The sequence below is a fragment of the Micromesistius poutassou genome, assembly GCF_964030765.1.
Source record: "Micromesistius poutassou genome assembly, chromosome: 11".
In the NCBI taxonomy this organism is placed as follows: domain Eukaryota; kingdom Metazoa; phylum Chordata; class Actinopteri; order Gadiformes; family Gadidae; genus Micromesistius; species Micromesistius poutassou.
In genome coordinates, this window is record NC_140281.1 from 9,840,061 (window position 1) to 9,860,971 (window position 20,911).

General features: G+C 44.9%; 2 protein-coding genes across 3 annotated transcripts in view; both read left to right on the forward strand.

Moving 5' to 3' along the window:
* Nucleotides 1-1,028: 1,028 nt before the first annotated feature.
* Nucleotides 1,029-6,539, forward strand: ropn1l (rhophilin associated tail protein 1-like; the record flags this gene model as incomplete). The annotated part of the gene is made up of 5 exons (XM_084474881.1): nucleotides 1,029-1,159; nucleotides 1,737-1,860; nucleotides 2,960-3,121; nucleotides 3,650-3,825; nucleotides 6,413-6,539. 5 exons carry the CDS (start codon nucleotides 1,029-1,031, stop codon nucleotides 6,537-6,539), a joined length of 720 nt encoding a protein of 239 aa, XP_084331007.1.
* A 7,355-nt stretch (nucleotides 6,540-13,894) lies between these two features.
* The window catches only part of ankrd33ba (ankyrin repeat domain 33ba), a 17,670-nt gene continuing 10,653 nt past the window's right edge, over nucleotides 13,895-20,911 (forward strand). For both annotated transcript variants that reach the window (XM_084475274.1, XM_084475275.1), the window contains exon 1: nucleotides 13,895-14,747. In XM_084475274.1, coding sequence (XP_084331400.1) covers nucleotides 14,283-14,747 — 465 coding nt within the window. In that variant the 5' untranslated portion in view covers nucleotides 13,895-14,282. The remainder of the gene's footprint in view (nucleotides 14,748-20,911) is intronic.

Here is a 20,911-nt window from a genome sequence, read left to right on the forward strand (position 1 = left end):
CTCGGCTGTCGTGGGCCGCCTCGTCTCGCCTGGGTTGCCATGCGACGGGGCTTTATCGATAAACACCCTGTTGCCATAGGGATGAGGTCCCCCGCTCCTTGGATCCGTTGGGTGTCGCGGATTCCCGTTGACGTTATTCAACATTCACAGGTAAGGTGACGTAATGTTCAACCTTTTTAGGACCAAGGACCATGGCGCTTTACCGCTGCCCTCAAGATGAAAGTTAGGGTTAGGTAAAGTAAAGCACTTTGATAGCAGGACCTGTTTCGCCTTAGCTAGCGTATGTGTGTGTGTGTGTGTGTGAGAGATGATGGCAATGGCGCAATTTTAGCTTGAGCACATCTTAACGTTCTCAACAATGGTTTCTACTAACTACAACATATTAAGCCAATAATTATTCGTGGGTTAACTAGCATATGCCACCATCCCGATCTTTAAATTACTTTAAAGGTATATAGATTCTACAGGAGTACGTCCAGTGCTCATGTTATATTATATTTACCTGTATATATTTGATTTATGATACGATCCTAGTGACTGTCTAGGAAGTAAGGGACGTAAACATAGACCAGTACAATAGTTGCGTGACAAAAGTTATGTTTTTTTATGTGGTACACTCAATGACACTAAGGTAAAACCAGTCTACCTAAAAGTATAGGTCACCAAAAATGAATGAAAACAAACCTTGCTACTCTCTACTTTAACAAAATTACAGGGGTGGCATACCCTGGAAATCCAGAATTCTCGCGATAGCACAATTTGAATTTGCTCAAGCTATTGCTTTCTAGATGTGGGTCTGGATTTCCAGGCTAGCAAACACCACTAACCTTATGTCTTAGGTTAGATTAGATAGGCCGGATATAGAGTCTGTAAAAGTACATTACATTCAGCACATATACTTAACGTTAATTACGTAGTTTTTTGCTCATTGTTTGCTCTGTATTTCTCAGGTAGAGATGCATCACACAGCCTACTTCTTAAAACAATTTTTACAGATTATTTCTGTATGAATTGATGTCTCTGCAGCCATGCCTCCTCCAGATACCATGTACTGCAGCCAGCAGATCAACATTCCCACTGAACTGCCCAACGTCCTGAAACAGTACACCAAGGCAGCTATCAGGACCCAGCCCAAGGATCTGCTGCTGTGGTCTGCAGCGTGAGCTAAATTGCTTCATATATTAGGCTAGAGTGTTTTCAATTCAAGTTATGCATATGTGTGTCATTTTGGGATTTATTGGCCATTCTAAATGCATTGATAGGCTGCAGTCCCATAAATTACTTTTCTAAAAGATAAAAAAAAAAATAATAAGTTGGGCTAGGCCCTACTCTCTAAATTAACATTGTGCTTGTGATCTAAGATGCAGACGGTCTTATCTTGATTAGATAATAAATAGTAAAGTAGAAATAAAGTAAAAAATGAATAACATGATGAACCCAAGCATAATGCCCCCCTGGCAAGACAGTCGGTAATTAAGCGACAACCGAACTTGGATGAGATCTACAAGTGTGTTAATTAATACACACTATCTCTCAAGTCTAAATCAGGTTACGAATAGGCAACTCATTAAAACAACAGGGCCACCACGGCGGCTGTCACACGCTCCAGAGACCTCTTAATTAGTTTGCCCTGGTCCCCAACAAGGGCGAGATAACTGGCGATCAGAACAAGGGGAAACTTTCAATAACAATGGGATGGTTGATTTAGCTAGTGTCTATATCTCCTACTTCACCAGGTATTTCTCTGCGCTATCTAAAGGAGAGCCCTTTCCTGTCACGGAGCGAGTGGAGATGTATACTGCCACCCAGAAGACAGACAGTGGGCTGACCCCTGGTCTGCTCAAAGTCCTGCATCAACAGGTTAGACTGCTGCTGTCAACTCACACAGGCCTGCCACCGCCACCGATGATTAATGGCCCACCACAGGATTGAAGGATTTGAATAGAATATATTATGAGCAGCCAGGTGAAGGTCTTGTCCGCGTGAAATGTATGATGGTTTCAATGCTTGCTCTCCAAGCATTGCAGACGCTTGGAGCAGGTATATTGGGTGTTTGAGGCATTCCTTTGGATGTGACCCACACATGCCATACCTGGATCTGTTTGTTTAACAATACACCGCCTTGGGAAATAGCTCTCTTTCTCAAGTCTTTTTATTAATCTCTGTCTCTCAAGTCTCTTTTTCTCTGTCCCTCTACCTCTACCTCTCTCCTTTTTCTCTCTCTCTCTCTCTCTCTCTCTCTCTCTCTCTCTCTCTCTCTCTCTCTCTCTCTCTCTCTCTCTCTCTCTCTCTCCTGTTTAGTTTGACTGTTAAAATATGACAATTCCAGTCAACAGACAGTATTCATGTTTGTTTTGGCCCAACACCAGCCAAATGTTAGTATAATTGAGTAAATAACAGTCAATTATCAAATATCTTAACCACAAAATCCAACTGTGGCAGCAAATGTTAGACCGGCCTGATTTGTCAAATATAATTTCAATAGGATTCATTATTCAACAGATCAGCTGCCAAATTATGAAAATGAAAAACAGAAGGTTGCTTATAATTGACTTAAACCTAATACTAATATAAATAATAAAACAATGAAAATTAAACTTAATGCCATGCTTTGGTTTGATACTTTTAGTTTGACCCATTTTATTTAGCATATCAATCTTCAATCAATCAATCAAAACTTAATAAACAATTAATCTATGTAAAATAATAACATTTGTTTTTGGATTAACACTGATCTGGAGGAAACTCCCATCTGCATCAAATGATGTGCTATTAAGCCTCTTCTTCCCACACTCTGTCTCTCTGTCTGTATCTCTCTCTCTCTCTCTCTCTCTCTCTCTCTCTCTCTCTCTCTCTCTCTCTCTCTCTCCCTCTCTCTCTCTCTCCATCTGTTTATTGCCCTCATGTGTTTGCGTCTGTGATTATAATACCTGCTGTCCCCGCCCAATTCTTCTGTCAGCTTTCCCACAAGCAGACGTGCAGCAGGGAGGAGCTGCAGAAGAAATGGAAGGGGCTGTGTTTACCCATGATGCAGCTGGAGACCATTATGGCTCTGGGCAACTTCAGCTCAGAGGTCCAATGGATGCACTTCCTGGCCCTTGGCTGCAGTTCCCTTGGCGGGGTGAGAAGATATATATTTGGGATGTACTGGAACAAAAACAATCTACTGATAGCGATACGTGTCAAATCATGACACTGAATGACATTATAATTGGGACATAAATACATTGGGTTTACTTATATACAATGCACTTACATCAGTATGTGTGTTGTCAAATTAATTCAGAACGTTTAAAAAAAAAAACATATTGATCATGGAATCTGTACATTTCTCACTTACTAAATACACTCACTTACAAGGGACACATTTGTGCACACTTCCAATTGAATAGTTTGTGACATGACTTACGATACGTAATATGAAGTGCATATTCTGTCCACATGGGGGCAATCATGCTCTAATTTTGCTATTATATTAAATTATTTTCCCAACGTTTTTTGTGTCTGCATGGTTGTGACTAATCCCATATAGATCACGCATATATGCTCACTTAAACGCACATACAAACACACTTACACACACTTCTCACTGATTATAATTCCAAACTGTTTGTGTGTGTGTGTGTGTGTGTGTGTGTGTGTGTTTTAGACCATCACCAGTGCCATGAAGTTTGCCTGTGAGCTCCTGACGGAGGAGGAGGAGGGGGCTGCGGCGCGGATCCCTTTTGACACCTTCGCCAGCCTCTACACCTACCTGGCCCGGCTGGACGGGGAGATCCCCCCTGGCCACACCAGCGGCTACCTTGACAGCCTCCAGACGCAAGCGTACGTCCCCCTTGCTTTGTTTGTCGGAGTGTGTGTTTGTATGTGTGTGTGTGTGTGTGGGTGGGCACGTTTGTTTGTATTTCTGTGTGTGTGCGTGTGTGAGAGTGTTTCTGTGTTTTTAAGTGTGTGTATGAGCATGTATGGAATGTCTGCGCATGATTTAGTGTTTGTGTGTGTGTGTGTCTGTGTTTGTGATTGAATGTACACATGTGATTGTGTGCTGTGTTTGTGTGCGTGAAATACAACCATGTTTGTCCATCACGTGTCATGTCTGCCCATTCGGTTGTACAGAGCAAACAGTACGTGCACAGAAGCCTACAAAACCTCCTAAATATCTCCTTAACATACCTCTTAGCCTACCTTTACCATGGCAGTGTACACAGATGTGATGGCCCATCCCTAACTGGAACTGCACCATTTAGTGTTCACTCCAAAACAAAAGGTCCTCCTAGGATAGGATGCCTTCCTTCAGCTCAACTTTTGGGGGCAGGGCAGTATGTTTCAGCCGTCCTCCTCCTTCCTCAGGAAGTCAGCGTCGGACAGTGTGACGGAGACAAACAAAAGAAAGAAAGGCAGGATGGAAGAGAGGAAGTGAGGAAGGACATGGACAAATCCTTTAAAAAGGGATTCAAAACAGAAAATAGTGTAAAATAGTACTTGGGTGAATCAAAAAGAAAAGAGCCTTACATGCTTTCGAAACCCCCGGCTGTTGTTGTATCGCCTGGCATTCAACCCAATTAATCGCTGGCACCTAACACAATAGCCTGTGATAAATCACCGTCTGGCTATAAAAGCCCCCCTTTTGGGTGGTTGTCTCCATGTTTCCGCACGAAGCCAGGGAGAGCACAAAGAACTGTTATCTGTGAGTTGTCAGGTGAAGTTTGCGTCAAATCTGCCTTTTCTTTCATTCTTTATTTATTTTTATCACATTGCTTTTAAGGGATTGTCCCCCACCATTGCCTGACTTAGCTCCGATTCATTTATCGCACCTAGGAGCCTGGGTCAGCCCCCCCTGGCTGACCCAGGCTCCTAAGTGCGATAAGCCTGTTGGCTTTGAGGCCTGTTTTTTAAAAACTTTTGGTTAGTCTGGCAGGAAGAAGGAGAGGAAGTAGAAAGGGAGGGGAGGAGGTCGAAGCAGATGCCTTGAGAGGATGAGGCTGAAAGAGATAAAGCAGACACTATCTTGTTCAATACTTCAAGCCATTGTGTGAATACACAAATGCGCACACACATGCACACACACACACACACACACACATGTGTCCTTCATATGACACTATCCCTCATTAGCTGAGTAAGGCTGGAGAATGTAGCAAAATACAGTGAGGCACCAGTACATGTTGCCTCACTGTACATGTGGTGCACATACCTCGAGACTCGAGTGTATGTGAGCACATACTGTATATCTAAATCCCCCTCACACACATTGTTGAAGAACTCAGGAGAATGCGATATCCTTCGGACAGTGGCCATTCGCCTTAGAAGAGTGCACACACACACACACACACACACACACAGAAATACGCATACACACACACACACACACACATACATACTGTACGTGTACTCCACCCATATTACACAGCCTCAGTGGAATGTGTCATCATATTGTTAGGCCTCATATGTGTTTCGCAAGAAAACCAAAAATAAATACTGTGGTTAGTACGGAAGAGTTTGCCTTTCTGTCTTAGAGTGACAGATGGCTCAGAATGAACACTAAACAATACTTTTTTTTTTATTACTTATTATTTTTATTCTTTTATTCTAGTTTTCTTCCTTTTTAGTTTTTACAACAACACCAACAGCCTACCTTTTCTTACTTTCCCAAACCTTTGAATTCTCTATCAGTGCTCCTGCGAAACGATGGTGCCCAGAAAATGTTCATTGCTGCTAATTTATTGGTGGTAGTCCCTGTGCTAGCAGATGGTACAAGAATGTAAGTCATTGCTTGAAATCTTTTACCCTGCATCTCCCACCAAGACTGGACTCTTGCACAACCTTCATGCTTTTTCCCTGAGCCGGGCTCATGAATCCCCTCGTCTCCAGAGACACGATGAATGTGGCAGAGCAGTGTTAAGAAGAGAGAGAGAGAGAGAGAGACATAAAGAAAGAGGCACAGTAAAAGAGAGCGAGAGCGTTGCAAATGGCGGGCAGTAGATCATATAGCCAACAGCCAATAGACATGAGAATAGGCCCATAGTTCAGCCGTATCTTTCCCAAAATGCTGTCATAACATCTTTCTGCAATTATAATTCACGGTGCTTATGTAAACTGGCCTTCTATATGTTAAACGAGTTGAGATACAGATGATATGAACAAAAATCTACTGTGATTCTTCAGCCATTCACAGTAAATGCCCATGTACTATTGCGTTGTATGGGGTCTGATTCATTCATCTGAACGTCATATCTGATCATTGAGGCAGTTCTTGGGGAAACATCCCGGCTGAATCATTACCAGGTGGCCCGTCTTCCAGCTCTTATGAGCGCTCACTTAAGCCACCTGTATGTGGACATTACTGTCATGTGTAAATCAACCAGAGGCATTTTACTAGCTTATTTTTTCCCCGTTTTCCTTTTTTGTCCAGGGCGCGGCAGGGGGGAATGGTGAAGCCATTGGACTTTGTTCATCTTGCCAACCTGGACATGTCGGTTCCTGGCACAGCAAAGTCTGAAGGGCCGTCCCAGAGAGCTGCTGCCGCCGCAGCAACCTAGCATACGATGGTTTGGGTTTTTAAACGTAAACGAGAGAGAAAGCTAAACTTGCGGGCATAATAAAGTTGATTCTCCAGTGTGAGGGTTAGTATGAGGATTGTGTTTGCTAATCCACACAAACACACCCGCATGCACCCACACATACACACACACACCACAAATCCCAATTAAACAAAAAAGCTTGGTGATTAAAATTGCTTAATTGCTACTTGTGCTCCATTGACATTGTCCATATTTGAGTAGGCAGCGACACAACACTGTCTCTAAATTTAAACGCATTCGCTTTGCCAGAGCTCTGAATATAATCAATGTTTTTCATCCCACACTATTAACCAATCATAGCAGGAGTTTCTAATCAAGACATTCAAATGCGGCATCATTAGCCCTGAGCTGAAGGAGGGGCGAGAGAGGAACTGAGTAAATAGGAGAAGATCTGCTAACACACACACAACCTCTCCTCTTCAAACACACTCGGCCCAGCTTAATTCCGGCCCTCATTTTGGCTTCGCACACAAACATAAGCAAACTGTTCTCACAGATTTGCTCCCTCTCTCGCTCTTATTTCATCACTCAGTCACACACACATACACAGAGGCATGTTTGTGCCGAGGTGTACACTTTACAAGAGATCTTTGTGAGGCTGCCCAGCTCCAGGTATGTCGAAAGCAGAGAGAGAGTGGCTGTTTTTAGGGTGGGGGGGGGGCTGTTTTGGTTGTGTGTGGTTTTAAGGAAGGAACCACGGTAGGACTGAACCAGGGGTCCTAGGGGAAGGCATGCAGAGACTTGCCTGACTCCCTGGCAGCAAAGGACTCTTTGTTTATTTATTTATTTAAACATGTGCTCACAGGCCCAGGCAGTGCTCAGGTACACCACTGTTCTCTGCAGTGAGCAAAGTATACCTAAGAGTCACTTTAATCCTAATTTTGTTCTCTATACTTGGCTTTATACTATTTTCATACAAATCTTTCCCATTTTCTTTGACCTCACAAAGGGAAAAAGCCACACGCACGTTCATAATTAGAGCTTTGCATCAAGGTTACATTGTACCAATGCTAGCCCTGGTCGGTCGTATCCGAATAGGGAAAGCAGAAGCAATTTGCTCCATGGTTTTAATTAAGACCCGACAGGATGTGTGCGGGTAGAAACATGTTGACTGAAGAGAACCCTTTCACCACATGAAAGAAAGACGCTTGTTGACAATGGGGTTGTAGAAGACGTGTGGCAAGCATGGCGCCTTATGGTGGTATTTCAGGTATTTTGTTCAAAAATCAAGAATGAAAACAATAGGTGTGTCAAATGAATGAGGGGAACACAATATGTGTTCATTACTTTTTTTCTGGCACCTGTGAACTCTGAGTGAATGCAAGATGGTGTTTGAATACATTAATCTTTTGTTTTATGCTAGCAGAAACAGTCTAAAGGTTATTTACGGATGTGTTTTTCTGTGTGGTGAATTCTTTTCCGACTGGGACTGTTGTTGATGGTGCCGTTGAAAGTGCTGCTTTTCCGGAAAACACGTGGACGTGGTCCGTAAGTCACGGTCGTATCATGACATCACCTTCTTCAGTGGCTCACAGCCGACTACACATGGGCTTTGGGAATTTTGTGGGCTCTTTTTCTGTTGTCTCGCACTACTTAGGGTTCCCCCTTGCATTACTGATGACAGACTGGGCCGGTGCAGGTCCTACCACCACCGTGACAAACACTATGTCACAGACAAGGATCGAGGTCAGCGAAACATTTTCATATGTAGCCGCTTTAGATCATATTGCCCGAGGGTTTGATAAACGATAAGGCTTAGCAATGACAACCAACACTTCTTCAGTGCTTCGGGGTCAGGCAGTGAATACAGAGCCTGGCTTCAACAGAATAAACGCAGGGCTCTCAAGTTTTGAACTGAATTCAGAGTGAGATTTTGGCAGGGGTGGGGGTTTGGTATGATAAATTAGGGTGACTAGATTTGGGGGGGGGGGTATAGTATAGGGTGACCAGATTTCCTTAATACGCCGATATTAAGCTCATTTTCAACACGTAGGACCAGTGGTGGCGGGGAGCAGTCAGGGACGGGTTTCTGGGAGTCCTCCCTCCAAAAATGTTGATTTGGTAGATGTGATTGCCTGTATTCTGGTGCATTTTGGGGATGGCCACTACCTAAAAATTCATAGCCTACATCCTGACTTGCAGGCCATGGTAGGCCTATTTACACATTTATGAGAAAATATGAAAAGACATTGAATGAGTTTCGTGTGGGACTATATTTCTATATTTTTATGAATTAGCCTGAAGCTTCAGAAAGTTTTTAAACAAAGAATAGAAGTATGTGCGTGCGTGAGACGTCAACCTCATAGGGCTCCGAAAACATGACGCTCTTCAAATTAGCCTACACATATTTGTTTGAGGAGTGAATTTGCTCCAAAATCGATTTACTGACAGCCTGCTGTGGAATTACATTTACATTTACATTTAGGGCATTTATCAGACGCTTTTATCCAAAGTGACTTACAATAAGTACATTTGTCATAAGAAGTGAAACAATATATTGCTGTCGGTACAGTAAAGATGTTCATAGAACCAAGTGCAAGTAGGCCTACTGACAATCGCCAGACTAACTCATTCCCTGTATACAGCAGTGAAAGCTAGCTACTGCAGATACTACACAATTAAGTACATGCTACACAACGTGCATTAAGTGTGTTCATTAAGTGCCAGGACATACAACAAACAATAGTGGGCAGGGGGACTGAATGGCTATGCAGAGTCTAGGTCAGGGGTGTCAAACTCAAACTGTACAGTGGGCCAAAATTGAAGTCGCAGGCCGGAGTTGTTGACGGGGTGGGGGGGGGGGGGGGGGGGGGTTGCGATCTGTCGGAGTTGACGCGCCAGGGTTACCGCGCCAAGACGCGCGTTAACGCTGAAATGCGATATGCCGGCGGGCCAATTGCATTGCATTAATTGGGGACATTACATTATAACAGTAATGTATATATATATAATATAATATATAATATAACGCGGTTGGAATTGTTGACTGGGGGGGGGGGGGGGGGGGGTAAGGTACGGGATTACGGGCTGCCGGAGTTGACGCGCCAGGGTTACCGCGCCGAGACGTGCATCAACGCGTTAACGCTGAAATGTGATATGCCGGCGGGCCAGTTCTGATAGACATTAGATATTATCTGGCGGGCCGGATTAAATTACACTCCGGGCCGGATTAGGCCCGCGGGCCGTACGTTTGACACCCCTGGTCTAGGTGAACTCTGAACAGGTGAGTCTTTTGCGGAAGCTGGTGAGTGACTCTGCGATCCTGACATCTGCAGGGAGCTCATTGCACCACTGTGGTCCCAAAATAGAGAAGAGTTGTGATTTTGCTGATCGACCTTTGCTTGCTCTTAGCAAGCAATGGCGGTACCAGACGTCCAGCTGAGGTAGTTGAGCGGAGGGATCGAGCTGGGGGTAGGCAGGGGAAGTTCCATTGACTGCCTTGTATGCCAGTACCATCATTTTGAATCTGATGCAAGCTACTACAGGGAGCCAGTGGAGGTGGCGGAAGAGGGAACATGGGAGAATTTAGGTATGTTGAACACGAGGCGCACTGCCGCCTTCTCGATATGCTGCAAAGGTTTAATCGCAGAGACAGGGAGTTTGGCCAGGAGAGAGTTGCAGTAGTCAAGGCGGGAGATGACCAGCGCCTGGACTAGAAGCTGAGCTGCTTCCCTTGTGAGGAAGGGCCGTATCCTGCAAATGTTGTAAAGTGCAAATCTGCAGGCTCTATGTTAGCAGTGCAGCATAACTGGTTGTCCAGTACCACACCAAGGTTTCTGGCAGTTGGAGAAGGAGTCCATGTGTGGGCAATCTTTCCCTGGTATTAGGAGGAGCTCAGTCTTGTTGAGGTTAAGCCTCAGGTGATGGGCATTTGTCCAAGTACTGATGTCTGCCAGACATTCAGATATGGGTGTTGCAATCAGGGCTTTGTCAGAGGAGGGGAAAGAGGAATAGCTGAGTGTCGTCAGCATAGCAGTGATATGAAAAACCGTGTGATGTAATTACAGAGCCCAGGGATCTGGTATAGAGGGAGAACAGAAGGGCCCCCAGACAGAACCTTGGGGGACACCAGTGTCAAGCGTGCAAGGTTTGGACAATTGCAGACAGCTGTCATCAAAATCGGCCCGTGTGGTGCGATTAGCTGTTACTAGCCGTTTTGGAGAAAGTGGGCGTGTCCACCTAGATGTGTGCTGGATAGATCAGTCTATCAGCCTACCCAGTGGACTAGCAAACGTTGCTCATCTATCCGTCACACATCTAGGTGGACACGCACACCTGTGATGTCTTAAGGGGCTGATTTCCAAAACGGCTTGTAACGGCTAATCACACACCTGGTGGCATGGCACCTTTAAGGTGAGAATGGTCAGGTGGTCCCTCTCGTCAGTCCAAGTATTGTTCATGATGGAAAGATCAGCTCAATGGGAGCATTAGTGCCAGGCAGACACATGGCAAACTGACAAATTATATATTTTTGTACGGAATCTCCCTGCTTCTGAAATGCGCAAACATCTCGGACGAGCGCTGCATTCCACTGTGCAAACATCCCTGTTGCGTATGCCCTCACAAATAGTTGAAATCCGAAGGCTCTACTTCACCACTCCCCCTACTCACTTCCACCAATGCAAAGCAAATATAACTGAGTAGAGGAGGGCGTAGCCTGACTAGTTTGTGATAGTGGTGGATTTCATGATTCGTTTGAATGAATCAGTTTGCGTCGGTCAGTTCGCCAAGAAGAGTCGTTCGTTCGTTCGTGCGTTCATTCGTTCGTTCGTTCGCATTTCCGGTAGCGGTGAAGCATGATTCTCAGTCACTGAGTTGGTCAGACTCGGCTCCTCCCTCGTTCTCGTTCAAACGAATCGCAAATGCACGTTCTCAGCCGAGTCGGTCAGACTCAGCTCCTCCCTCGTTCTCATTCTCAAACGAATCACGATTGTGCAATGGTGCAAACGGTCATCAATCAACACAACATTAACTAAGTTCCTTTTAACTGAGGAGCGCTTCATGGTCGGAATCGGCACGTTGTTGCACGGCTGGCTCTCGTGACTTCTCAGTCCTCACTGTTAAAACACAGTCAGTGAACGAACGGCGACTCGCGAGTCAGCGACTAGTGGGTGGAGCTGGGAGTCGAGTCTCAGTGAACGAATGACGACGAACGAGTCGAACGAGAGCGGCGAATCAGGTCGGTTCGTTCATTTTAAAGAGTCGTTTGTTCGAACTGATTAGTTCGCGAACGAGCCACCACTAGTTTGTGAACGACCCAGAGAAACGCAGTGCAAATTAGTGGTGGATTTCATGATTTGTTTGAATGAATCAGTTCTCGTCGGTCAGTTCGCCAAGAAAAGTCGTTCGTTCGCTCAGTCACTGAGTCTGTCGGACTCGGCTCCTCCCTCATTCTCGTTCAAATGAATCGCGAATGCACAGTTCTCAGCCAAGTCGGTCAGACTCAGCTCCTCCCTCGTTCTCATTCTCAAACGAATCATGATCGTGCAATGGTGCAAACGGTCATCAATCAACACAACATTAACTAAGTTCCTTTTAGCTGAGGAGCGCTTCACGATTTTGAAATTCTGCCTGGACACATTTTTTGGTCTCAAAAAGAGGACATGTCCGGGCAAAAGAGGACGTCTGGTCACCCAACTGTACGGCAAACCCATTTGATTTCTACCTGTTCCACTGTTATAAAATAAATAGCGGCACAACTTGTTGGGCGCTATCCTGGTAATTTCTCTGTGTAAGAAATACAAAGTGTGGCGTGTGAGTGGGTTGAAATGCGTGTGTCTCACGCCCAATGCGTGAGACTTGAGAGCCCTGTAAATGACACAGGCACTATACTACGGCTATACCTTGGCATAGCTGATGAGGGACATGGGAGCACACCTGCAAAGCTCGTACCCATGACGATGGTGGGTGTGCATGGTTGTGTGTGTGTGTGTGGCACATAGGGGAATCAAACCCAGGGTTGTGTCGAGCTGTAATTATGGATACACACTGAGATTGTTGTGCGTTAGGAGTTTTTTTCATTTTTTCCAGAGCAGATGTGAGCCAGCTAATAAAAGGCCTGTTAATCAGTGGAAAAAAAAAAAAAAAACAGAAGCCACGCATGTGTTTTGGTGCCCGCACTTAAACAAAGCAGCTGCATCCAGCCGGATATATAGCATACCAGCCGGGACACATGGAGCAGTCAAAGGATTAACCACAACAACGTTCATGTATTAATTAGTTTCTTTGATGTAATTTAGTAAATAAAGTACTTTGTTCACTACTTTAATCTAATCAAACCTGATCTCCCTTTGGAGTGGAATACAGTTTCTGTATGTCTGTCAATCTCTCTATCGATTATATTCTACTCTATTCTATTGCATACGAGAGGTAACATTGTCCTCAGTTTACCCTGACACTCTTCAAGGAGGTGTGAGGCGTTGAGACGAGGAGCTGCATTAGCTGACCCCGCGCTAAAGGTGGGAAACGTAGCAGCTGTTGTCTGAAATGAAGAAGTTTTTTTTTTAAATGACGTCATTGTAATTCTGCCATCGCTGCCTCTTCTTCTTCACTGCTTTTAATCAAGGAACTTGATGATCACTTTTTGAAACAACAGTTCAACTTGCCCAATGCACTATAAAAAAAAACACACTGTTTTATATAGGCCGTTAGACATGGCCTTGTCCTTTTGTTCAACTTTTGCCATACAATGTTTTCTATGAGTAGAAACCTCTGACTTTACATGAGACAAAAGAACATCTTACAGAATTATTGAAACGTTTTGGTTGTGAAATGACTTCCTGGGCCATCATCCATGACGTAAGACAATACACTGTAGGCCTACATGAGAAGACACACCCAGGGTCTGCTGTCACTCGTAGTGTAGGCCTATGTTTCCAAAACAGATAAAGAAAAGCATATTACATAAGCATCATTTAGTTTCCCTTCGTCAACTATGGAAGAGAGAGAAAATAATCAGTGCCTCTAGCGCAATATTTGTACACTGAGTCATTTTAATTTGACAATCTCAACAAAAGAGCTCCTCCAACAGAGAGTGGGATTAATCCTCATCAGAGAGAGAGAGAGGGGGGGGAAGGGGAGAGTAGAGGGAGAGGGATCTAACCGGATTAGTGGCCACTACAGTTTACCAGGCGTCTGTCTCTCTGCGTTCTGCTTGTGACGGTCGTGTGTGTGTGCGTGCGCGCGCACGTGTATGTGTGTGCGCGCGTGTGTGTGTGCGTGTGCGCACACGGCAGTTTCGCTCACACTGCACTCACGAGCCAGTGAGCCATTCATCTACGGAGTAGGCCTACACTTGTTTGAAGATCGTTTTTACTCCAACCAACTTTACTTTGTGGGGCGTTTTACTTTGACTTTTAACCGCTGTCAACAACTCTTCGGGTGGATATATTTTTAATATTATTAAAACATTATTTTTACATGTATTCATTTATTTATGATCGCCTCACAAAATAAAGTGTCGTTCAACACGCCGTGGCGGATTAGGGATAACAATTTGGTTTAACGGACGTTTTGCCCTATTTTTTTGAGAAAAAAGAAAGTTTCATCAGCTTCGTTTTCAGTGCTTCGCTATTCGGAACGGTGATGCTGTGAACACAGAACCAGCCTCCCCTTCCTCCCCTGCTGCCCGATGCACCGGGCGGTGCGTCTCTCGCTCGTCTGTCTGTCCCCGAGGACACTGAGCCAGGGTCCCGGGGTTAGATGGTGCTGATCACGGACGACAGGGATGGAGGCAGCTCCTCGACGCGCGGCAAACACTCAACACAACTCCAGTCAGCGCAGCAGCAGCAAAAGCAGAAAGCTCCAGCCGGGAGAAGCATCGCCCACGTCCAGCCGGTCATCGCGCCCGGTTCTGACCAGGACCATACCCATCTCAGCTCCTTAAAAGAAAGCGACGAACTAGAGGACGAAGGGGACGAGGAGAACGACGATGACGAGTTCGAAGAGATCGACTTCGAGGACTTGGACGACTCCCGCAGCATCGCCTCGGATGACTCCTTCTACCCACCGGACGACGACGTGTTCCGGGGCACACCGTCTCCGGAGTTCCCCGAGCCCCTGTCCCTGTACCAGGCGTGCTGCAGCAACAACGCGGCGGTCGTACGGATCATGGTCCGCCAGGGGGTGGATGAGGAAGAGGTTCGGAGGACCGATAGGAACCACAGGGTAGGCTTACGATGGGTCTCATGAGGGAATGGAGCGAGTGAGAACAACTCGGATGAAGAGTTGTTGTTGTTTTGGTTGTTGGTGTCGTTGTGATCGTATGTGATTGGCACACACGTGCAATTCGTGTGATCGTGCTTTTCTCTGTGGCATTTATTGGAACATGGATTTGAGAGCGTGTAGTGTAAGTACGCGCAAAACGCACCACGTGTGAGAGATGAAGCGTGCGTTTTCAGTGTGCGCACTCATATGGGGCAGAGGCGTTTGCATACGCAGATTACTTTCAGAAACTAAGCCTACAAGAACTCGGACGAGGAGATTTTATATCTTCAAATCACTGACGTCAGTCACACTTATTGGGCGCTAAAATGATTTGACACACGATTTGAAGTGTGAAGAGGGCTCTATGTGTGCAGATCAGGGCTGGAAGCCATGGGGCAGGAACTTAAAAAGTAAACACATTGGGTTTGGTGGGCCCTGCTTTCTCCCTAGCAATTTATCTAGCAGACTAGCAACTATACACCAGGCTCAAATAGGTATTGAAATAAATGGGCTCTGTTCTGGTGATAGTGGTGGCTTATTGCGGGCCAAGTGTAGGAAAAAGTGCCTCGACTGTTCTCTGTTTGATACCATCAGGGTGTGTGTGTGTGTGTGTCTGTCTGTCTGTCTGTCTGTCTGTCTGTCTGTCTGTGTGTGTGTGTGTGTGTGTGTGTGTGTGTGTGTGTGTGTGTGTGTGTGTGTGTGAGAGAGAGAGAGAGAGAGTGTGTGTGTGTGTTATAATTATGCAAATTGACCTGGGTAATAGAATGCCCGTCTGTATTGTTACATTGACATGATCTCCTCTATACCATCTCTGCATTTTGTGTCACTCCTAATGTTATGTCTGTCAATAACATCTGAAATTGTTTGTCTCTCACTTTGCTTTTTACACTGAGCGTGAAACTATGCATACAGAAGCTCAGTCCGTCGTTAGTTTTACAAGTGTAGAAAGAGCCCCCTGGAGCTCTTTATTACACTGAAAATACTGTCAACAAAACATGCAATCAGACGTGTGTGTGTGTGTGTGTGTGTGTGTGTGTGTGTGTGTGTGTGTGTGTGTGTGTGTGTGTGTGTGTGTGTGTTTGAGAGAGTGGGTGAGTGAGTGTGTGTGTTTCTGTTGCGTGTGCGTCTGCGTGCATGGTCTGGTACGTGTGTATGTGCGAGTGTGCATGTTAGTTTGTGATTTTGCTAATTCTACACATTTGACTGCATTTACAATGGGCAGTAAATGGAATGCTCCATTAGACCCACTGCTCGCGTTACATCATGTTTAATCACACATGCACTGACGAGTTTGCCTCGGTCGAGAATATTCTAGTCGTTTTCATCCACAACCAACCATTCATAGAAAAAAGAAGTTCAAATGCAAGAAAATCACTATTTTACAGCAAATAAAATATACACACACGTCTTCTATTTTTTAAATAATTCAAGTGCTATATAAATACTCAATGATATATTTTGTTTCTGAAATGGTTAGGCCTTAGGCTCTTGCTCCTCTAAGTGCATATGCTGTTGCAATAAAATGGCTCCGTTGTCCTCATTAGTAAGCAACAGAGGATATATCAGAGTATATATCAAAGTTCACATCCAAGTACACATCAGAGTACACAGAGTACATATCAGCATTCAGCGCATAAAACCAACTACATATAAGAGTATATATCCTGTACATGTGAGTTTACATCACAGTCTATTTCAGAGTATATCTCATTCTCTAATGGGATCTGGAGTCCTGGCAGAAGACAGAGCCAGGGGGGGACCGGAGCTGAATCTATCATAATTAGATTGGAGACCCCATTCGTTTGGACATTGAATAGATAATCGAATACACTAGTAATGAACACTAAGTTGAGCTGGTGGTGGAGAGCCTGTTCAGTCGGAGCGACCCCCTAGCCCTGTGTTTCAATACCCAATACCCCAAACCCATATCCTGCGCGACCCTTTTTTCATCTCCTGCATACCCCCAACTCCCATCTTCCATGTAACAGAATGGGCTCTGTGTATTGTACTGATGAGGTCATCGTCCTGCAGGAAGGAAGAGCACACAACAGAAATGACATAAGTTGAATAGCATGTCTCATTAAGTATGTGTGGCTACGGGTTTACATCTGGAGAGAAAGGGGATGTAGCGTTGCCTGTGTGTCTGCTTGTGTCTGTTTCTGTGTGTCTGTGTGTGTTTGTGTGTGTCTGAGTGTTTTAGCTATCTGAGCGTGTTTGAATGTTTTAGTGTTTTAGCTTTACGCAAAGCTATTTAGCTATGGTTTTGTAGCTATTGTTATGTACTCTACAATATAAAAAAATGTATACTGCCATAATGATTATGATTAAGGCGAAAGTATATGCACAATACCAAAACATGGTGGCTTGTAACCTGTGTGTGTGTGTGTGTGTGTGTGTGTGTGTGTGTGTGTGTGTGTGTGTGTGTGTGTGTGTGTGTGTGTGTGTGTGTGTGCACCTCATCGACACTTCCCAGCATGAACGTGTTCACACACATAGGATAAATAAATGAACAAAGATCAGAAGGGAATGATGGAGGGAGGAGAGGGAGTGAGAAGGGAATCATGTGAGAGCGAAGAACATGTTGACACAGGGATGAATGTTAAGGAGAACTTGTTTATGGTCAGGGCTCAGGTAGCCAGATCATCAAAAAGATTAAATCTGAGGCCATTCTGTTTCCTGGAAAAAACAAAAGCCTCCGGTTCATTTGTCAGTTTAAAGTAATATTGTACAATTTTTACAGGCATGATTTTATTTTAATATTTCTCGGTCAAGATAAAAGACTCATAGCCTGGATACAAATATTTCTTTCTTGGCTGCATGCTGCCGTTGAACATGGCTGAAACAAACAAGGGTGTTTTCATGTGCAAGGAGAGCTGTAGGTTGGATGAAAACTGGAATGGCTGTTATGTATTTTTTTCTTATTTGCATTTGCCGCCTCAAACCACGGCCAAGCCCGAGGAAGGGACAGAGGATACACAGATAGACTGTCAAACTAAAGCGGGGTTTATGTAAAAGTAAATAAATATGGAAAATAATAAATACTGTATATCCTGCTATGTACACAAATGGAAAGAACATCATGTTTTCAGATTAACATTTTCTGGGTACTTATAAGGTTGTACTACAGAACTGACCATCGTAAACATATTTGGTCTGACAAATAATGCTCAAGGTCATTTTAGCACAACTTAACTACTTGTCTTTCGCAAGTTGCATTTTAAAGCTACGCGGGTTGACTCCAACCAGATACATTTTCAATTTGGTCTTTACAGGGCTCATTTACTGATCTCTTTTTACCTTTCAATGAAAATAATAATATACAAAAAAATTTAACCCACAAGGCCAGCACAATCTATGAGATGATGCCATTGTGAAACAAACATTGGTACAATCCACAGCGGATTACAAGCGGGTGCACCATGTTCTCTATTGAACTGTAAACATGTACGTGTGTGTGTGTGTGTGTGTGTGTGTGTGTGTGTGTGTGTGTGTGTGTGTGTGAACCTGCCTGTGTGCAAAGGTTGTGGCTTGTGGCAAATATCAACACTGTCCTCAGGTGCCTACTGTTTTGGAGTGTGTGTGATTCTGTTCTTGTGTGAGAATGTTTTAGATGACATTCATTCCACTTCGACACATCAACCAGTATTCAACCATTATAATCGCAGACTTGCAAACATAGGCAGACGCATTAACCTTAATGATCCCACTCTAATGATTAACGTTGCATCATCTTGCCCACACTCTCTATCCCTCACTCTATCTCTCGCTAACACTCTCTCTCCCTCACACTCTCATCTCTCTCTGTTTCTCTCGCCCCCTTCCACAAAGGTAATTTCTCCAAGCAGGGGTGGGATCGGGTGTCAGGTCAGGACAGAACAGAACAACATGGCACCTATGGCATCGGCCCTGGCAGCCGCACACACACACATACACACACGCGCGCACATACACGCACACACACAAACACACACATACACTCGCACACACTCACACTCACATACACGCGCACACACTCACACTCACACACGCTACATCAGACAGGCAGCAGGAGTGACCGAGATGGAGACACAAATGCTCACGGACAGACAGATGGAAGAACAGATACATGGTGACAGGCAGACACAGAGAGCAAGAGAGAGAGATAGAGAGAGAAAGGCAGATGATCCTGTGAGGTGCACTACACTAGGATAGCTGTGAGACACACACAGAGAGAGAGGGGATTCAACAAGGCAGGCATTTCTGGCGGTCATGATGCAACTCAAACATACCGATTAGTGGAAAAATCAAACAGACAGTTGGACACATCGGATTTTATACAGCGCTATACTCGCCGCGTGGCAGACAAAGAGGAGGTTCATATGCAGGCCATTGATGAAATGACGCTTTGTGTGTGTGTGTGTGTGTGTGTGTGTGTGTGTGTGTGTGTGTGTGTGTGTGTGTGTGTGTGTGTGTGTGTGTGTGTGTGTGTGCGTGCACGCATGTGCGTGTGTGTGTATATGTATGTATGTAACCAGTACATGTCTTTGTGAATTCATGTGTGTATATGTGTGTGTGTAACAGCTTATTAGTGTATGCGTGTATGTGTGTATGTGTGTGTGTGTGTGCGTGTGAGCGTGTGGGGATTTGCAAGTGAGTCTGTGTGTTCTGTGTTTGTGCGTGCATTGGGGTGGGGCAATCTGGGAAGCAGGGTACTTTTTTTTAAATTGTTTTTTTCAGTTTGTGTATCCTTGAGCAACCTTTCGCAGTTCCTGAACACAGTTTCAAAATCAGTCAGACTTGCCTGCTTTGCATAGCATAAGTTATAAAACTAAAGATCCAAGGTTTTTTAACAGGAAAGGGTGGCACGGTGGCACACATACTCTTATATGTGAGCCTGTAGTGTACATACTAATGTATTATTGGTAGAAAAAAGAGAAAACGATGGGCCTTTAGGCAAAGGATTCTGGGATTCAGTTCAATTCGAATTTAATTGCACAGCCCTTAATAACAGTGCTGGTCTCAAAAGGCTTAACAGGTCATATACTGTGTTTATGACACAGATCGCCACAGGGATGGCCCTTTGGATCAAAACAACACCCTGCATCGAGCAACCACGGCTCATGCATGTGTCCAATAACTAGCCCCTCTCAGGGTTAAGTAGTGGGTGTGTTTATTGCCAACCCTGATCACTGTTATTAAGTGTAACTGCGGAGTTGTGCTGACTGTGGAGGTTCTGACGCAGTGCACTCCCCCCAACCCCCCCCCCCCCCTCTCGCGATGAGGAAGGTACACTTACAACAATTATAGTTTTGACAAGTTTAATTCCCACCGGTGTCTGCACACATTGTTTATTCCAAACGGCCAAACTCACTGTCATGAGCTTGTTTACTATGGGTGGCCTGCAGTGTTGATTAGAGGCTTCACTGGGCCTGCGTCGGAGGGCAATGGGGACGGAGGTAATGAAATGACCCACATGAGGAGCACACACAATCAGGGGCCGGGCCGGTTGAACCTGTTAGCCAGTCAATCACCTCCGGGTGCTGGCGCGGCCACTCAGCCAATCGTTGGTCCCTTCTTGCTTGCTATGTGAAAGTGGTAAAGGGAAAAAAAAACATTGACGTAGCATTTCACCGTTCCATCCTAGAGAGAGAGAGAGGGGAAGGGAGAGAGGGAAGAGAGAGAGGGAGCGGGGGGAGAGAGAGCAATAGGAGAGAGAGAGAGAGAGAGATGGATAGAGAGAGAGAGGGGGGGAAGGGAGAGAGAGAGGGGTAGGGAGATGGATGGAGAGAGGGAGAGGGGGGAGAGAGGGAGACTTTTTATCAAAGCAGCCGTCTTTATTAAAAGTCAAAGTAGAAATGTCCTCCTCATATATCGCTCAATACGTGAGACGAAACAAAATGTCTCACGAGTTGATTACAGTTTCGATCAAGAGAAGATCACAATACAAAATGGGCCGAGGGGGAGGTCAAAGAGAGAACAATGGCCACAGTAGATCTCCCCTTCGCCCTAAGCTGTAACCTTCATCCCCTCTCTATCTACCTCTCTCTCCCTCCAACTCTTCCTCTCCCTCTCTATTTCTCTATCCCTCTCACGTTGGTGGCTGCCTAGTAAGGCTTAGCCCTTCTATTCCTGGCTCTGGATATACC